Source organism: Eumetopias jubatus, unplaced genomic scaffold (assembly GCF_037043125.1).
Source record: "Eumetopias jubatus isolate StellerSeaLion01/CBP00866 unplaced genomic scaffold, mEumJub1_p1.0 scaffold_10, whole genome shotgun sequence".
Classification (NCBI taxonomy): domain Eukaryota; kingdom Metazoa; phylum Chordata; class Mammalia; order Carnivora; family Otariidae; genus Eumetopias; species Eumetopias jubatus.
Genome location: NW_028274816.1, coordinates 97,731,484 through 97,747,506, shown reverse-complemented (window position 1 = coordinate 97,747,506; position 16,023 = coordinate 97,731,484). Strand labels below are relative to the sequence as shown.

At 37.8% G+C, this 16,023-nt stretch overlaps 1 protein-coding gene and 1 pseudogene across 3 annotated transcripts in view; one reads left to right on the top strand and one right to left on the bottom strand.

The window, feature by feature from the left end:
* The window catches only part of KANSL1 (KAT8 regulatory NSL complex subunit 1), a 180,240-nt gene that overhangs the window by 122,374 nt on the left and 41,843 nt on the right, over positions 1-16,023 (bottom strand). For all 3 annotated transcript variants that reach the window (XM_028087410.2, XM_028087411.2, XM_028087409.2), the window contains one exon: positions 7,686-9,057. In XM_028087410.2, the coding sequence (XP_027943211.1) occupies positions 7,686-8,974 (1,289 nt within the window). In that variant the 5' untranslated portion in view covers positions 8,975-9,057. The remainder of the gene's footprint in view (positions 1-7,685; positions 9,058-16,023) is intronic.
* LOC114196767 (U6 spliceosomal RNA) lies at positions 2,806-2,901 on the top strand (annotated as a pseudogene).

Here is a 16,023-nt window from a genome sequence, read left to right as displayed (position 1 = left end):
AAAATTTACTTTATATATATTATATACTGCACCCATTAGTTAAAATTTTAGACTCAATGCTCTCTTTACATTGAATGTAAGAGCGAAACTTCCCCAGGTATACATTGGGAAACAGGAAAAAAAAGAATGAACTGGTAGATATTAAAGGACATGACCTGAGGTATAAATTTCTGCCTAGCCTGCAAATTAGTCTGTTTTGATCTTTGTTTAGGGACAGAGTAAAGAAACTAATTAGATTACTATTCATTTGAGGGGTGCCTGGATGACTCAGTCGGTTAAGCAACGGACTCTTGATTTCAGCTCAGGTCTTGATCTCAAGAGTCATGAGTTTAAGACCCACAATGGGCCCCATGTTCGGCGTGGAGTCTACTAAAAAAAAAAAAGATTACTATTCATTTGAAATAAAATGTGGTCCCACGCTTTCCCTTTCCTACTAAAATAATTTATCATGCACATGGAATCTAACAGGGTGCTATGCAAATGACACTGAAATCCTGGGTATACCCAACAGCCAAAAATGTTTAACTGAAAATTAGCAAGAGTCCACCACATTCAATAACCTCCTTCCAACTGTTCCTTCATCTCAACATAGCCATTCAATCTAGTTATTCCTGCCAAAAACCTAGGAATCACTCATAATACCTCTTCCTTCTCTCTCAACATCCACTCATCATATCCAATCAATCACAAATTCTAGTCACTCTATCTCCAATATCCAATTCTCTCACTCTTTCCTGCCAAAGTCTGAGTCCACCATTCTCTCTTACCTGGTTTACAACAATAGCCTAACTGGTCTCCCAAAATCGACATCCACTTTGTGCTCTTCACACAATTACAAGAGGTTTTAAAAAAAAAATCCAATGATGTTTACACATCATTGGCTCCACAATTAACATTTTAAATGTGAGATAACCAACAAAAACACCAATATGACTTGGCCTCTAACTACCTCTCTGGCTCATTTCTCATCACTCTCCTTACACTGTGCCCTCTTTTTGAAAGTGTCAAGCACCTCCCATTCCCAAGGCCTTAGCATATGCTGTTTCTTCAGTCTGTAGCACACTCTTCCTTCTTCACCACCAATCATCTCTCATCATTTAGGTCTCAGCTTACATGTTACTTCTTCAGTATACTTGCTATAATATCCCCACCCATTTTAATTAGATGTTCCTGATATGCACCCTTCAAAGCTCTCTGAACTTCACTTCTGTAGCACCCACAACCACTGTAAATACATCAGTAACTATGTGATTACTTGCTTAAATAATTAGTCTCTCTTTCTAGCCTATATTGTCCACAAGGACAGGGCAGGGATTGTATCTTATTCACCACTATATACCCCTACCACCTAGCACATCTCAGTAGGCAATCAATACATCTGATAAATGAATTCATCCATTTCAAAGTCTCCAATATAAGGCTTTGAGGTACAGATCCACTCACTCCTCACTTTGTTTATACAGGATTACTTGGAAGCCCATTTCCTGATTTTTTTAACACTTGCTGGAATGTACAAAGGAATACAGAAATTTCATTTTTAAGACACTAGTAAAGAACCTGGACCTTCACATGCTCTTAGGGTTATTTTGCAAAATGTATTCTTACAATCACCCACGGCTTGAAACCCCATGTATGATACTCCCTCCTTCACTGACCCCTCACATCCACTGTTCATCAAGTCCCACTAACTCTGGGGCACCTGGGTGACTCAGTTGGTTAAGCATCTGCCTTCGGCTCAGGTCACAACCCCAGGGTCCTGGGATCAAGTCCTGCATTGGGCTCCTTCGCTCAGCGGGGAGCCTGCTTCTCCCTCTGCCCGCCGCTCCCCCTGCTTGTGCTCTCGCTCTCTCTGATAAGTAAGTAAAATCTTTAAAAAAATAAATAAATAAAAATAAAGTCCCACTAACTCTACTTCTGCATCACCTCTGAGATTTTCTCTTTCCTTTTTTACATTTAGCACTCTTACCTATGTTGCTAGGTCTCAAAAAACACACCCCAGTCTAGCCAACAAAGCCCCATGCCTTTTAGCCTCTGTCTTCACTGTACACCATGCCTTCTGCCTCTACTGACCTACCTCAGTAGGCCACAACCAAGAGAAAACTTCCTACCAAAATCCTAGCCACCCTTCAACGCTTATTCTAATATCCTTTCTTTCCAGTTGCATCAACCAGCTGTGATCTCTTCCTGTTTCAATTATGTCATCTAATATTTGCCTTATATTACTGTGTGCTAGGCACTGTTCTAAATATTCATCTTTATCTTACCGTTTCTCCACATCTAAAGCATACTTGCAGATAATCTGTTTATTCACCTACCTCATCTCTTGCCTCTTTTACATTTGCTCATTTAGTAAATACTATTCTATGGGCATTTCAGCACTACCATTACCTTAAGAGTACTTTCACTCAATTTTAGAGAATGAAAACACCAGTCACAAGGCCACAGAAAACATCTGTAGCAACTAGATCTGCAGCAAATGGGTAACCCCCAAATTCCTTGTTGCCTAACTTCCTTCCTTCAGAATCACACAAGAAACACCAAGAATAAATTCTATCTACATATCTTAGAAAAAAGGAAGGGGGGAGAGGGAAAGGGGAAAAATATAGAAGCTCCTATCTGCCACTGGATGTCATATGCAGGTTAGCAGAAAAACAAGGGGCATTAAATCAAAAGTGTTCCAAAAATGAGTTTATTCACCTCTGAAGTAAGTTCTGTAAGAACACAATGGAATTATTCTCAAGTATGTATCCCACACAGTAACAAATTCAATAGTCACTTTAGTGGACTATTAAAAAAAACAAAACAGTGCTTGCTTCCGCAGCACAAATTGGAACGACACGGAGATTAGCACGGCCCCTGCACAAGGAAGATACGCAAATTCGTGAAGCATTCCGTGTTTAAAAAACAAAAACAAAACAAAAGACACACACACACACACACACACACACACACAGAGGCATTAAAAGAATCAAAGCTGTAAGTCACAAGTCAAGAAGGCTGTTTTGTTTCAAGTTACACCAGTGACTTATAGGGACTTTTGCTTCACAGTTTCCCCAAATGCAAAAAACAAAAACAAAAACAAAAACACTACAACAAAAACAAAAAAAAAAAAAAACAGTGCTGAGAACAGCTCCATCAATCCATGCTATTTAAAGATAGTATAGTCACAATTTTAAGTAGTTTCCGACTCAGAAGTTATCTAGTCAATTCCTTCATTTTTATTATAAAAGTAGTTACATGATTAGCCCTATAGCTAGTCTATAGCAGAGACGGATTAGGTATGACTTAGTTCTCCTGGCTAATACTACTCTCACTCCATCATTCTATGAAAGGATAAGGAATAGCAAAATAAGGACAAATCAAGTTGACTACCACCTCCGGCAACATCATTTGTGTATACTTAATAAATTCAAATAGGAAGCTACAACACAAAGCATTCCCTGATACCTAAAAAACAAAACCTACAAACACACAAGTAATTCGGTATACACAGAAATCTTTATTAACAATAAATTCCCCCAGAAGAAAAGTCACTGCAATCAAGATAATCCAAAATTCAAATAATTTCTTTAATCACTAAACTGAACATCTAGTTTATTTTTACCCAACCTTGATCTGAAACAGACTTTAGGAGGCTATCAAATAAAACATAGGTTAGCATAAATTAGGCCAGAAATAAAAGCATGAAAATAAAACAAGAACAAGGAGAACAAAATGAAGCCAAGAATGAGGCTTAAAAAAAGGTACAAGACCTACAAGCTTTAACTTCCAAAAGCCAACAGGACAACAGAAACCTAGTGAACAACACAAATTCTAGCATCCAGGTAACAGACACAAGACTTAAAAGCTTAAGGGAAAAAAATCAGTCTTGGTTGCGTATCTTTCTCCCTGAGGTCCTTATAAAGAAAGCATTGTGTAACATAAAGATATATGTAATATATATAAAACATATTATTTCTGTAGTCCTAGTGAAACATTTTATGGGATTCTTTTTTTTTTTTTAAAGATTTTATTTATTTATTTGAGAGAGAGAGAGACAGAGAGAGCACAAGCATGGGGAGGGGCAGAGGGAGAGGGAGAAGCAGACTTCCCATTGAGCAAGAAACCCAATGCAGGACTGGATCCCAGGACCCTGGAATCATGACCTGAGCCAAAGGCAGACGCTTAACCAACTGAGCCACCCATGTGCCCCTATGAAGGATTCTTTTTATGATGACCACCAAGATAAGCCTATAATAACAGTTAAGAAAAAATATAATTTTTTTTTAGAAAAGAGAAGTTTATATAATCCATGTCCAGGTAACCAGAACACTACTATTTAAGAACACATTTAAGAAAATATCTGAAAAAAAAAATTATTTTCTTAACAGCAAGTACTTACTATAGAAATTTGTAAGTACAAGGGCAAAGGAAATGAAAACCAAATTTAGCAAAATGAGATTGTCAGTCCAGGAATTCGTAACAAAATGGCAGAACAAAACTCTTAAAGGGAAAAGAGAGGGAGTAATATAAAGGAAAACGAAAGTGGAAAGGAGAGACACACACGCACATACTCAACAATTATTCTGTGTACACAAGAGATAACTTAAATGCTCTTATTTCTATTTCTACGGTTAAGAATTAAAAATTAAGGTGATTGCTGAAACATATACCTCCCTTGCCAGTTCATCCCTCCATCAAGAAGATAATGTTAAAATTCCTGCTCCTTCCACAGTGATATTACTAAACAATGATACAGGTCAAACCCAGTATAGTGCCGAATTCCAAAAGTAATTAATGTACCAAGACAGGAAGATACATGAAACGTTTTAGGATGATTTTCCAAAAAGAGTTTAAAATAAAAAGGTATAACAACAACAGTTTTAAACTAAATAAAATCAGTTACCCAAAAAAATTAATCAAGAAAAAGGAAAGAACTTCTCTAAGATACCTCATCTGGCAATACAGATTTACTAACTGTAAAATATAATATGATGATAAATACACAATTTGCCAAAAATTCAATAACATATAAAAGTCAGTCATTCCACTACTGCTAGCATGTACCTATGACTTACAATGGATCACTGTTTTTCCTCTTGGAGGTAGGAAAGAAGAAAAAACACAAATAAATTCTTGGTGAAGGCTTATTACTTTCACAGAACCATGCACTTGTAATTTAAGCACCATCATTTAAAAACAATTCATTTCAACAGCTTCCTCTGCTAAATATCTTCATCATGGCTGCCTAGACTAAATCTAGCCAATTTTATCTCTGACAGGAGTACTTCAGCAAAGGAGTGAAATATTAAGCTACCTTAGGGAAAAAAGTTGAAATTCACCAGCTGGGTCAAGCTCCTGAACAGTGAACTAACTTCTTATTCTAGGACTCAAGAATTATAAATGTGGTTTAGGAGATTTGGGAAGAACTATTAAATCACAAAGAAAAGGCTTCTCAGCGTCCAAAGAACCACTTCCCCTGCCCCTTTCTTCTTTTTTAATCAAAGTAATGCCTCCATTCTCACTGTCTGGCCAATTGCTGAAAACCTTTAATAAAATACTCAGAAGGTCAACAAACACCTGGCTAAATACCAGCCTTAGGGAGTCAGTCTGGTGACCTTGTTCAACAAAAACTTTAAAGTACTTACGCTTTATTGGTGGTTTTAATTTAAATTTAATTATATCATAATGAGAAGAAAGTATATTTACTTCACAGTATTTGTACTGCCCCAATTTCCTTACTTTAATATGATCCTATACTTGGAGATTCAACTTTTTAAAGCATTGTTTAGCTAATTTAATTTTAAGAGGATTCAAATAATTCCAGAAAGTTTCCTAAAGTGATCCCTTAGCTGTCCTTACACTTTACAACCTTCCAATCAAGAAACCATTACGTGATAAGAATGCTCAGAACTAAGTAGTGAGTGAATGGACTAAGCCTAAGCAGTCTTTTCAAATCACTAGTTATTCCATGAAACAAGAAAAGTTCTCATTTAGGTATTTTGATTTCACGGAATTGGAATAGTTCCCCACATTACCAAAACTTAGAAATGTTTTCAAAACAAAGTATCCTGAAAACAGTAAACTTATAGATTCTAACTTTTCTCAAATATACAAAAGTACATGAAATTTAAAATGGATCAACTACAATATTTGTTTCATGAAATTACTCTTAAAACACAAAATATTCAACATTAACCATGATTTTTTAAAGCAGTGGCTTATGCAGTAAAGTCAGCAGGAAAATGCCACAAATATTTGCAAGCTGGGTTAAGTCACTAATCCATTTAAAGAAACATAACTACGTTACAGCAGTAGCAAGCCTCTGAAATAATATCTGCTTTAGATGGGAATATAGACGTGGACTCTCAAGTACAGTAAGCTAACAACAACAACAAAAAATGAACTAGGTCTACAAGGAAGAAATTCAGCAAAATTATCCAGACTTTTTCCCTTGAAATAGAAACATAAGCTAAAATTGAGAAAAAAGGAGATTTACTTATGCTTAAAAAAAGCATGGCTGTCTCAACAACGTCTTCAGTGAAAACCTTAGTCACCTTTTTACTACTGTAGGCAAGGAAAAACTAAATATTCCAACATAACCACCTGTATTTCAGGCTACTTTAGCAATCTAACCTTTGTAACATCGCTGGCCCAAAAAGGGAAATGAAAGAGGACCTACTAGTCAACTCTCCTGACCTTCTTTTCCAACATCTCATGCTTCCCTCTCTCCTAAGTCTAACCCTTATAAGTAGATAAATTGTAGACTGGTTTATTTTTAAGGAGATATACTATACTTCCTTGTTTATCTGTAAGGAGCCACTGGAGGAGGGAAGGACATGAGTAAAGCACCTCTGGATTCACCATGCCAATCTGGGGTGCCACCCAAAGCTTGTGTAGAATTTTCCTCCAGACAACAGATTTGGAAAAACCAGAAAAAACTTATCCCACATATGTCAATAAATTAAACTTAGCTGAGAAAAAAATAAAATTCAAATCTGATAAAGATGGGCTCTTTTAGGAAGTAAATCAAGTTGTGAAAGTGGATTGTACTTAGCGGCAACCTATAAAATACTCTGAAGCATTTTCTGATTCTTAGTCCTTAAAATATAAGGAAATCTCAGTTGTTAAAAATGAAAACTGGGTACACTCTGCTGAAAGTTTAACTAAAAGCAACTACAGAGGCACCTGGCTGGCTCAGTCAGTAGAGCATGCCAATTCCTGAACCCTGGATAGTGAGTTCCAAGCCCCATGCTGGGGGTGGAGTTTACATTAAAAAAATAAATAAATAATAAAAGCAACTATAAATTCCAGCAACATTAACAAAGTCAACTAAACTTCTGTCCCCACTTAACTAGAAATAAGAGAATCTGAAGTCAAGCCAGAGACTTACAAAAAATATCCTACATACGGTTTCAAAAGAAATCTACTTTCATTCTGAAAGAAGTATATAGTTTTACAAATAGGATGTCTTCTGGGTTTTTCTTAATAAATAACATCTATGGCAACACACTATGCCAGAAACATCTTTCATTTCTTCACTAGCATGTACATGCAACCACGTACCTAAAATCAGAAAAAAGACAAATGGAACATAGGCACCTATACACAAAGAATCCCATTCTCCCCGTGACGGGAATTCACTAATTCTTTCTCCCTTGCCCTAACATTTCTCAAGAGTGACATCATGCATGGGTTTTACTCACAGGGGCACATGGCGTTGCTCAGGATCAGCTCTGGACAGTTCCTCCTCTTCGATATCAGACTCTCCTCCTGAGCTACTGTCGGTGACGTCTGAATCAAATGCTCGTTCACTGCACCTCAAATTGGCTATACCACTGGCTGTAAATCTCTCCAATTCTTCTGAAATCGAATCGTTTTTCAGGAAATTGCTAAGTCCCTCGGAAGTGGTGGTCTCACTGGCAGCTTTTCTCAATGCAGCTTCAGCCTTTCGAGTCAGCATCAACTGGCTCCGGGGCCTCAAGGATTCCAAGTTTGGCAGTTTGCTCAAAGTTTTCTCTAAAAATCCACCCAGCTGATGCTGTATATGCCTCTCCACCTGCTTGGCTTGCACAACCTGTAAGCGCTTCTGTAACCTGCGGGCACGGCTCTCAATATCAGCCTGCCTCCGTAGTAAAGCTGTTATCCTTGTGTCAGAATCTAAAGCACTGAAAAGAATGGAAGACAGGGGAGACTTTTTATCCTCTAACTTGACACCCCCCAAGTTAGAACTGGAGTCTGTGCCAGGTGATAATCTACTGCTTCCTTGAAGTGCCGGCTGTTCCATGGAATTTACAGAAGATTTGTTTGCAGTGCTATTATTGCTAAATATAGTTGTGTGTTCTACATCAAGGCTTCTATGTGGAAGAGTGCAATTGGTCATACCCCCCTTCAAGTCCCCAGATTCAGATGCCACCATTTCACCCCCCTGAAGAGAAGATGAAGTGAGAGCTCGTTTTCCTGCATTGAGGGGATTGGAATTGTCATGATCAGAATGTGTTGAACTTTTAGTCAATTTCTTAGCCAACCCATTTACAGGTGCTTGTGGCAGAGCTGTCTGACCACTCGTATTCATGGTTCTAAGATTTTCTAAGGAAAACTCCAAAACTGGCTGTCTCCCCAACAGCTCAGCTCGGAGTTCATAGGACTGAGATAAGAGAGGATGAGATTTAAGGACCGTCTGCTTGCTGAAGACACCTTGCAATTTCAACGACTCCTTTGAGGGCACAGATGTTACATCGGAGCAGAGATAAGATGCTACCAGTGGTTGCAGCTTTCCCAACTCTTCCTTGGTAGGATTATTTCGGAAGTCTAGACTGGGATCCTCTGCAGCAATGGCTTTTCTTTTGGTTCCGTTGGCAGCAATAAGGATGTTGGCGTTGCCGTTATTTTCGGCACTGCCAGGGGACAAAGTGGAGGATGGGGGAGCCAGTTTGAACCGGATATGGTGTGCTTCAGCTGCTGCGTCAGTGAGAGCGGGCGCCATCGCAGCCATTCAGCACAGAGAGACAGGAAGTCCAGCCTCTCCCGGTGCCGAGGCCAGTTCCACGGCCCCTTACTGCCTCCCCAGAGAACAAACTAAAAGAGAAAAAAGAAAAGGAAGTTAGAAATATATGCACATTAGAAAACAACTCACATGCTTTTAATACAAACACTGCTTGAGGCTATAATCCAAACTCTGCCTCCAGAAAGAAAAACACTTAAGACTATTCTGGAAACCTGGATACTCAAATATGGGGGGGGGGGGGCGGCGACAATCCTTGCACAAAGAAAGAAGTCCACCCTTCTTTTTTGTCACTTGTTACCACAGACTGAAAATAGCCAAAACAGAAGTTACGTTCTGAAAGAATCAGATTGTTAAAGTTAAATCATCTGCATAAAAAAAACAAACACTATAAAACTTCTTGAAATTAGTAGATTTAAAGCAAATGCATTGGGGGCGCCTGGGTGGCTCAGATGGTTAAGCATCTGCCTTTGGTTTGGCTCAGGTCATGATCCCAGGGTCCTGGGATCGGGTCCCGCATCAGGCTCCCTGCTCCTTGGGAGCCTGCTTCTCCCTCTGCCTGCCTCTCTCTCTCTCTCTCTCTCATGAATAGATAAATAAAATCTTAAAAAAAAAAAAAGCAAATGTATTGGGATGCCTGGGTGCCTCAGTCGGCTGAGCATCTGACTCTTGATTTCAGCTCTGGTCATGACCACAGGGTCATGAGATCAAGCCCCGCATCCTTCTCTTCTCTCCCTCTCCCTCTGGCCCTACCCCTGTTCGGGGTGCACTCTCTCTCCCTCTAAACTAAATCAATCTTTAAAAATAAAACAAAGCAAATGTATCAAACACTTAGCAATTAAACAGAAAAGAATTAGTAAGACACGCCCCATTCCTACCAAAAAGCTTGTAGGCTGAACAGGTCTCTGCATTTCTCTAGCCAGAAAATCCAGTGCACATAAGCTTCTCACTTCTCTGACAGCTCACACCACCAACTTAACTGTATCACACCTGTATTTTTGCTTCATCCAGTTTCTCTTCTTTCACTGTCCTCAATACAGCCCACCTCTGAAACTGCCCAACACATTTCTTTTCCTTTACCCCAAAACTTAAGTTTACTTAATTAATCTCTACATCCAACGTGAGGCTCAAACTCATGACCCCAAGATCAAGAGTCGTATGCTCCTCCAACTGAGCCAGCCAGGCACCCCCTTTACCCGAAAACTTCTTGAAAGAATAATATAAATAGCTGCTTCTGCACTCTTCACTCATAATCTGGCTTCTAATCCTACTGCTCTGGCAAAGGGCACTAGTAATCTCATTATCAAATCCAATGGTCAAGTCTCAGTCCCCATTCTATGGGACTTCTCTGAAGCATTAGGTAGTGCTGACCACCTCAGTCTTCTAAGAAATGCTCCTTTCCCCATGTCCTTGACACCAAGGTCCCTTCTGCCCTCCTCTCTCTCAACTCACTTCCTTGGTAATAACCACCTAGTATAGTGAGGCCTCCTAACACTCAGAAAAACTTGCTGAGCTTCACTAATTGACACTCCCACCCCCACGATCCTCAAGCTCCCTGAAACTCAAAACTCTCTTCTTCCAATACACTCTTCACCCTGTTTTATTATCTCAGTTAATGGCATTGCTTGCATTTAGTAGCCCAAGCTAAAAACCTGTCATTTGCCTCTTCTACATCACCTTGGACTTATTTGGTCCAACAGCAAAAGGAAATTTATATAAAGAGCTAAGCCAATTATTTTTTAAATTGCTTTTTTTTAAATTCCATTGTAGTTAACAGTGTTATTTTAGTTTCAGATGTACAACATAGTGATTCAGCAATTCCATACAACACTAAATGCTCATCACAAGTGCCCTCCTTAATCCCTATCAACTATTTACCCATCGCCCCACCCACCTCCCATCTGATAACCATCAACTTGTTCTTTATAATTAGGAGTGTTTCTTGATTTGTCTTATTTTTTCCCCTTTGCCTAATTTGTTTTGTTTCTTAAAATCCACAGATGAGTGAAATCATATGGTATTTGTCTTTCTCTGATGTACTTCGCTTAGGCATTATACTCCCTAGCTCTTACCCATGTTGTTGCAAACGGCAAGATTTCATTCGTTTTTGTGGCTGAATAATATTCCATTGTATATATATATACCACATATATGAATGGACTTGACCCATTCATCAGTCAATGAACACTTGGGCTGCTTCCATATCTTGGCTATTGCAAATAATGCTGCTATAAACATAGGGGCTAAGCCAGTTATTCTTAAAGCATGGCCTACAGACTTAGGAGCTCGAATTTCAGGGGTCCACAAGACAAAAGCTATTTTCATATTAATACTGAACATTATTTGTCTCTTCTCACTGCATGGAAGTTTACATTGAGGGTGCAAAAACAAGGCTGAGCAAAACTGCGGGTACATTCACATAAATCAAGACAGAGGCAACGAAATGTACTAACAGTCACTGGTCATTGTATGCTCCACTCCTTTACAGTTAAAAAAAAAAAAAAAGTCCATTCCTTCTAACAATGTCTTTGATGAAATTATAAATCTTATTAAATCTCCAATCTTGAGTATGTACTTTTTTGAGTATACATTTTTAAATACTGTGTGATAAAAGGAAAAGTACACATAAAGCAACTTTTGCTTCTTTAAGAAGTCTGAGAAAAAGCATTATACAACTGATTTGCAAGCTGAACTGGAAGCATTTTTCACAGAACACTATTTTTACTTGGCAGAACAACTGACAAACTATGGTTATTCAGACTTGAGTAGTTGGGTATTTTCTCAAAAATGAACAAAGTGAATCTGTCATTTCAAGGAAAACCACTAATGTTTGTTGCCAATGGTAAAATCTGAGTTTTCAAGCAAAAATAAGTATTTTGAAAACTTGTATCCACCACCATGAGCTCCAAAATTTTCCCAATACTTAAAAAGCTTGTTTCCGATTAAATAGATTACTTCTAATATCAATGAATGTGAAATTTTTGATACCGTATGTGTCAACATCTGGAAGATCTGCATAACTCAGTGAATGACCAAATGACCAATGTATGTTGGAAACTCGTGCATGGGTAAAAGCAAATGCAAGACAGACCAATGGATTTTATCTAACAGAATACAAAAAATTCACTGACTTAGTTTTTGCTTCCACAGTGCAACCAACCTTTATGAAACTACTACTTGTCAACTATGTGTGTAAGTATCAAAAAATACCCACATTTATCTAAAAAGGCTATTATACTATTCCTCTATTTTCCAACTACCTATCTGTGTGAGGCCAGATTTTCTTTATACACTTTAACCAAAACAACCTATCACAACAGAATGTATGCTGAAGCAGATATGAGAACCTGTTTTCTATGAAGCCAGACATTAAAGAGTTTTGCAAAAACATAAAACAGTACCATTCACTAAACCTTTCTGCTCTGGTAAAAAGTTATTTTTCATAATACGTAATGGGTTTTGTCATTTTAAAATGAATTAGTAAATAATTACTTTTAAAATTTCTCAGTTTCTAATACAGCAACTACTGATAATCCAAGGAAGTTCTTTGTGGTTCTCAACATTTTCTAAGAGTAAAAAAGGGCCTTGAAAAAATTTGTGTATCACTGAAGCTAACGCAAACTCCTCCCCAGTCAAAAAAAAAAAAAAGGGCAACTTCCAATTTGGTCAAACATTTTTTATCTCTAGATCAATACCAACACAGGAAAACAGGCCCTACAGGAATACACTAAGATTCTTTAAAGTATGACCATTCAAATTACAATATTGAAATATTTAAGCAAATGACTGAGAAAAACATCCATACAAATACCAGTACACTTAAAAGTCAAATTTGTCTATTCCGTTATATAATTTGCTGAAAGTTTCTTGTTCTAAGATTGTAGTTTAATAAACGTCCTATGAAATAACTAGATCTTCTGGGGCTTACGGAGCTTTATCCTTATGGACTTTTCGGGCATATGGCATTCTATGTGTCACAAACTGTTCTATGTCCACTTTCCGTATTTGATTTTAAATTTAGTAATAATTCCTAATACAGTATAAACAGTTGTGCTACAGACCAAATGGCAAATGAACCAATGTTCACATTATTTGTTCAAAATACATTGAGTTAGTTTTATAACATGCAAAGGGTTTTCTCCCAGGGGTGCCTGGGGCTCAGTCGTTAAGTGTCTGCCTTCAGCTGAGGTCGTGATCCCAGGGTCCTGGGATTGAGCCCCGCATTGGGCTCCCTGCTCGGCGGGAAGCCTGCTTCTCCCTCTCCCACTCCCCCTGCTTGTGTTCCTGCTCTCTCTCTCTCTGTCAAATAAATAAAAAAAATCTTAAAAAAAATTATTAAAAAGAAAAAAGGACTTTCTCCCATAAACAAAAATCACTATCAGGTCTTTCCCATCAAGAATGTCTCCTCTTTTGAACTGACATCAATACATACTTGATAATAGCAATGAAGAAAGGCGTGTTATCAGTATAAGATGAGCAATACAACATGTGAGAAGAGTAGCTCTGAGTAGTTGTAGTCTACTAACCCAGAGCTCTGCAGTAAGTCTCAGCCATGGCAGGAAACACCCCCCCTCCATGGGGACCCAGGCAAGGACACAGATGTTACATAGCTTACACAAAACTTACTCAGGAAAACCCAGGCTCACCCAGCACACATAAAAAGAGTCATAATTAACATCACACCACAGAAGGTACTTAAGCAGTTGGTTTAGAATTATACAATTCCTTTAAGTTCACAACTTAAAAATCTTCTGGCTCAAATCCCAACTTTTTCAAGATTTCTCTGACCCTCTGAAAGTACATCTGTGAACTTGACATTAATCACGTACATCTCAAAGACAAGAGTTTATTTTGTTACACACACTCTCCTTGGTCTCAATATCCCCACAGGATGCACTGCAAATAGTTACTAAAACAATCAGCTAAATAAGTAGGGAGGGTGAAAGGAGAGAAGGGGAAAGGCAACCTCTTCAGAAGGTATTCCATTCCTAACTCCTAAATCTTTATCCTTCTATATCAAAACAATACTGTTAAAAAAAAAAAGATTGAAATCTTCATCCTTTCCCTTTACTGACTTAAAATACTGTGCTGAGATTCAATGTTACCCCCAAAGACACTCACTTTTTAAGTATGGGGAACAGGTCTGGCTTCACATTCTGGCTCTACCCTCATTTAAATTATTTATGTTGTTCCTCAATTTCCTCATCTGCAAATGACAGCCTACCACAAAAGGCTGCTTGATGATTAAATAAAATACTTACAATTATTTAGCCTAGTGCCTGATACAAACACCCATTATTTGCACTATTATTATAACCTATAGACAAAAAGCAAATATAAAAGGAATAAATTTCAGTAAGACTTCTTAATGCACAGGAAAAATATAAAACAAATAGTTCCGTAAAACATCACTGTACTTGAGGACCCATGCCCATAAAAATAGACATGGCAAATCTAGTTAGCACTCAATATTAGCTGTAACTGCTATAAACTACCAAAGCTTAGAACTTTTCTTTCGTTTCTGCCATATGTTTAGATTTACTTTTTTGGGTGCAGGGGTAAAGAGCACAAGTGAGGGGTGGAGGGGCAGAGGGAGAGAATCCTAAGCAGGCTCCATGCCCAGCACGAAGCCCAATGTGGGGCTTGATTTCACAACCTTGAGATCATGAGCCAAAATCAAGAGTTGGATGCTTAACCAAGTGAGCCATCCAGGCACCCCGAGATTTACTTTTTTTTTCCATCATTTATTTTTTTTAAATTTTTTATTGTTATGTTAATCACCATATATTACATCATTTGTTTTGGTGTAGTGTTCCATGATTCATTGTTTGTTCATAACACCCAGTGCTCCATGCAGAATGTGCCCTCTTTAATACCCATCACCAGGCTAACCCATCCCCCTACCCTCCTCCCCTCTAGAAACCTCAGTTTGTTTTTCAGAGTCCATCATCGAGATTTACTTTTAATACTTCATGATGTTACTTACAATAAAAAGAAAGCAAACCAAATGCCCAACAACTTGTTTAAAGTATGCAACAGCCATACAATGGAATACTATGCAACCATAAATAATAACAATGTGGAACTGCATTTATTGACTTGAAAAAGTGCTGCTCCACTGTTAAATGAAAAGGAAAGGTGTTACAAAAAACGACTCATACTATGGGCTCATTTTTGTCTAAAAAAAAGTAGGTGGTAAGATTCTTTTGTCTTTTGTTTTCTAGCATATAAAATGTCTCCACCATAAACATCTATTACTTGCATAATAAAAGGAAAAGAAGCAAAAAGAAAATAATGCAAATTCTTAACCAAAAAATCTGAGTAAGGCAAAATGTCATGGTAACTTTCATAAATTTAACATACTGAGCAAAATGTTCATTAAAGCAATGATTCCCATACCACTTCAATCCCAAAAGCTTCACTCTTCAATTTAAAGCAGAGAAAGACTCTCAAGCAGTTTTTTTTACAAATACAGAACTTATGATAAATAACCTTTCTCCAAAGAATACAAAGCATTAAAAGCTATAATTAACTTATTAATCCTCATAACAACCTGGGCAGGTTTCAGGATGGGATTATAACTTCCAATTTACTAGTGGGGACAGATAATACTAAGTTGTACCGTACATTCAGAATAAAGAAACCTAAAATATCCCAATTTTTAGTTCATTTAATAAACCACAATCTGACACATGCTGTCACTGACATTAATTAAGATCCTGCAGTAAGTTTGAAGAAACCCAAAAAAAGAGCTATAAAAGACTGAGCTAGGTATTAATGGTTCTCCTCCCAGTTCCAAGGAAGCATTTTGGGGACTGGAAGATGTCAGATGGGTTCAGCAGGCAAACACATTTGGCGAAAACTGTCCTGACAGAGACTCACAATGCATTTCATCAGACTGAATACTTAAATGTTTGCCTTTACCAAACCCAATGAACATTCTTTTTTCCCATTACACCTATTAGTATCTTGCAGAACACTGTTTTTTTTTAATTTTTTATTGTTATGTTAATCACCATACATTACATCATTAGTTTTTG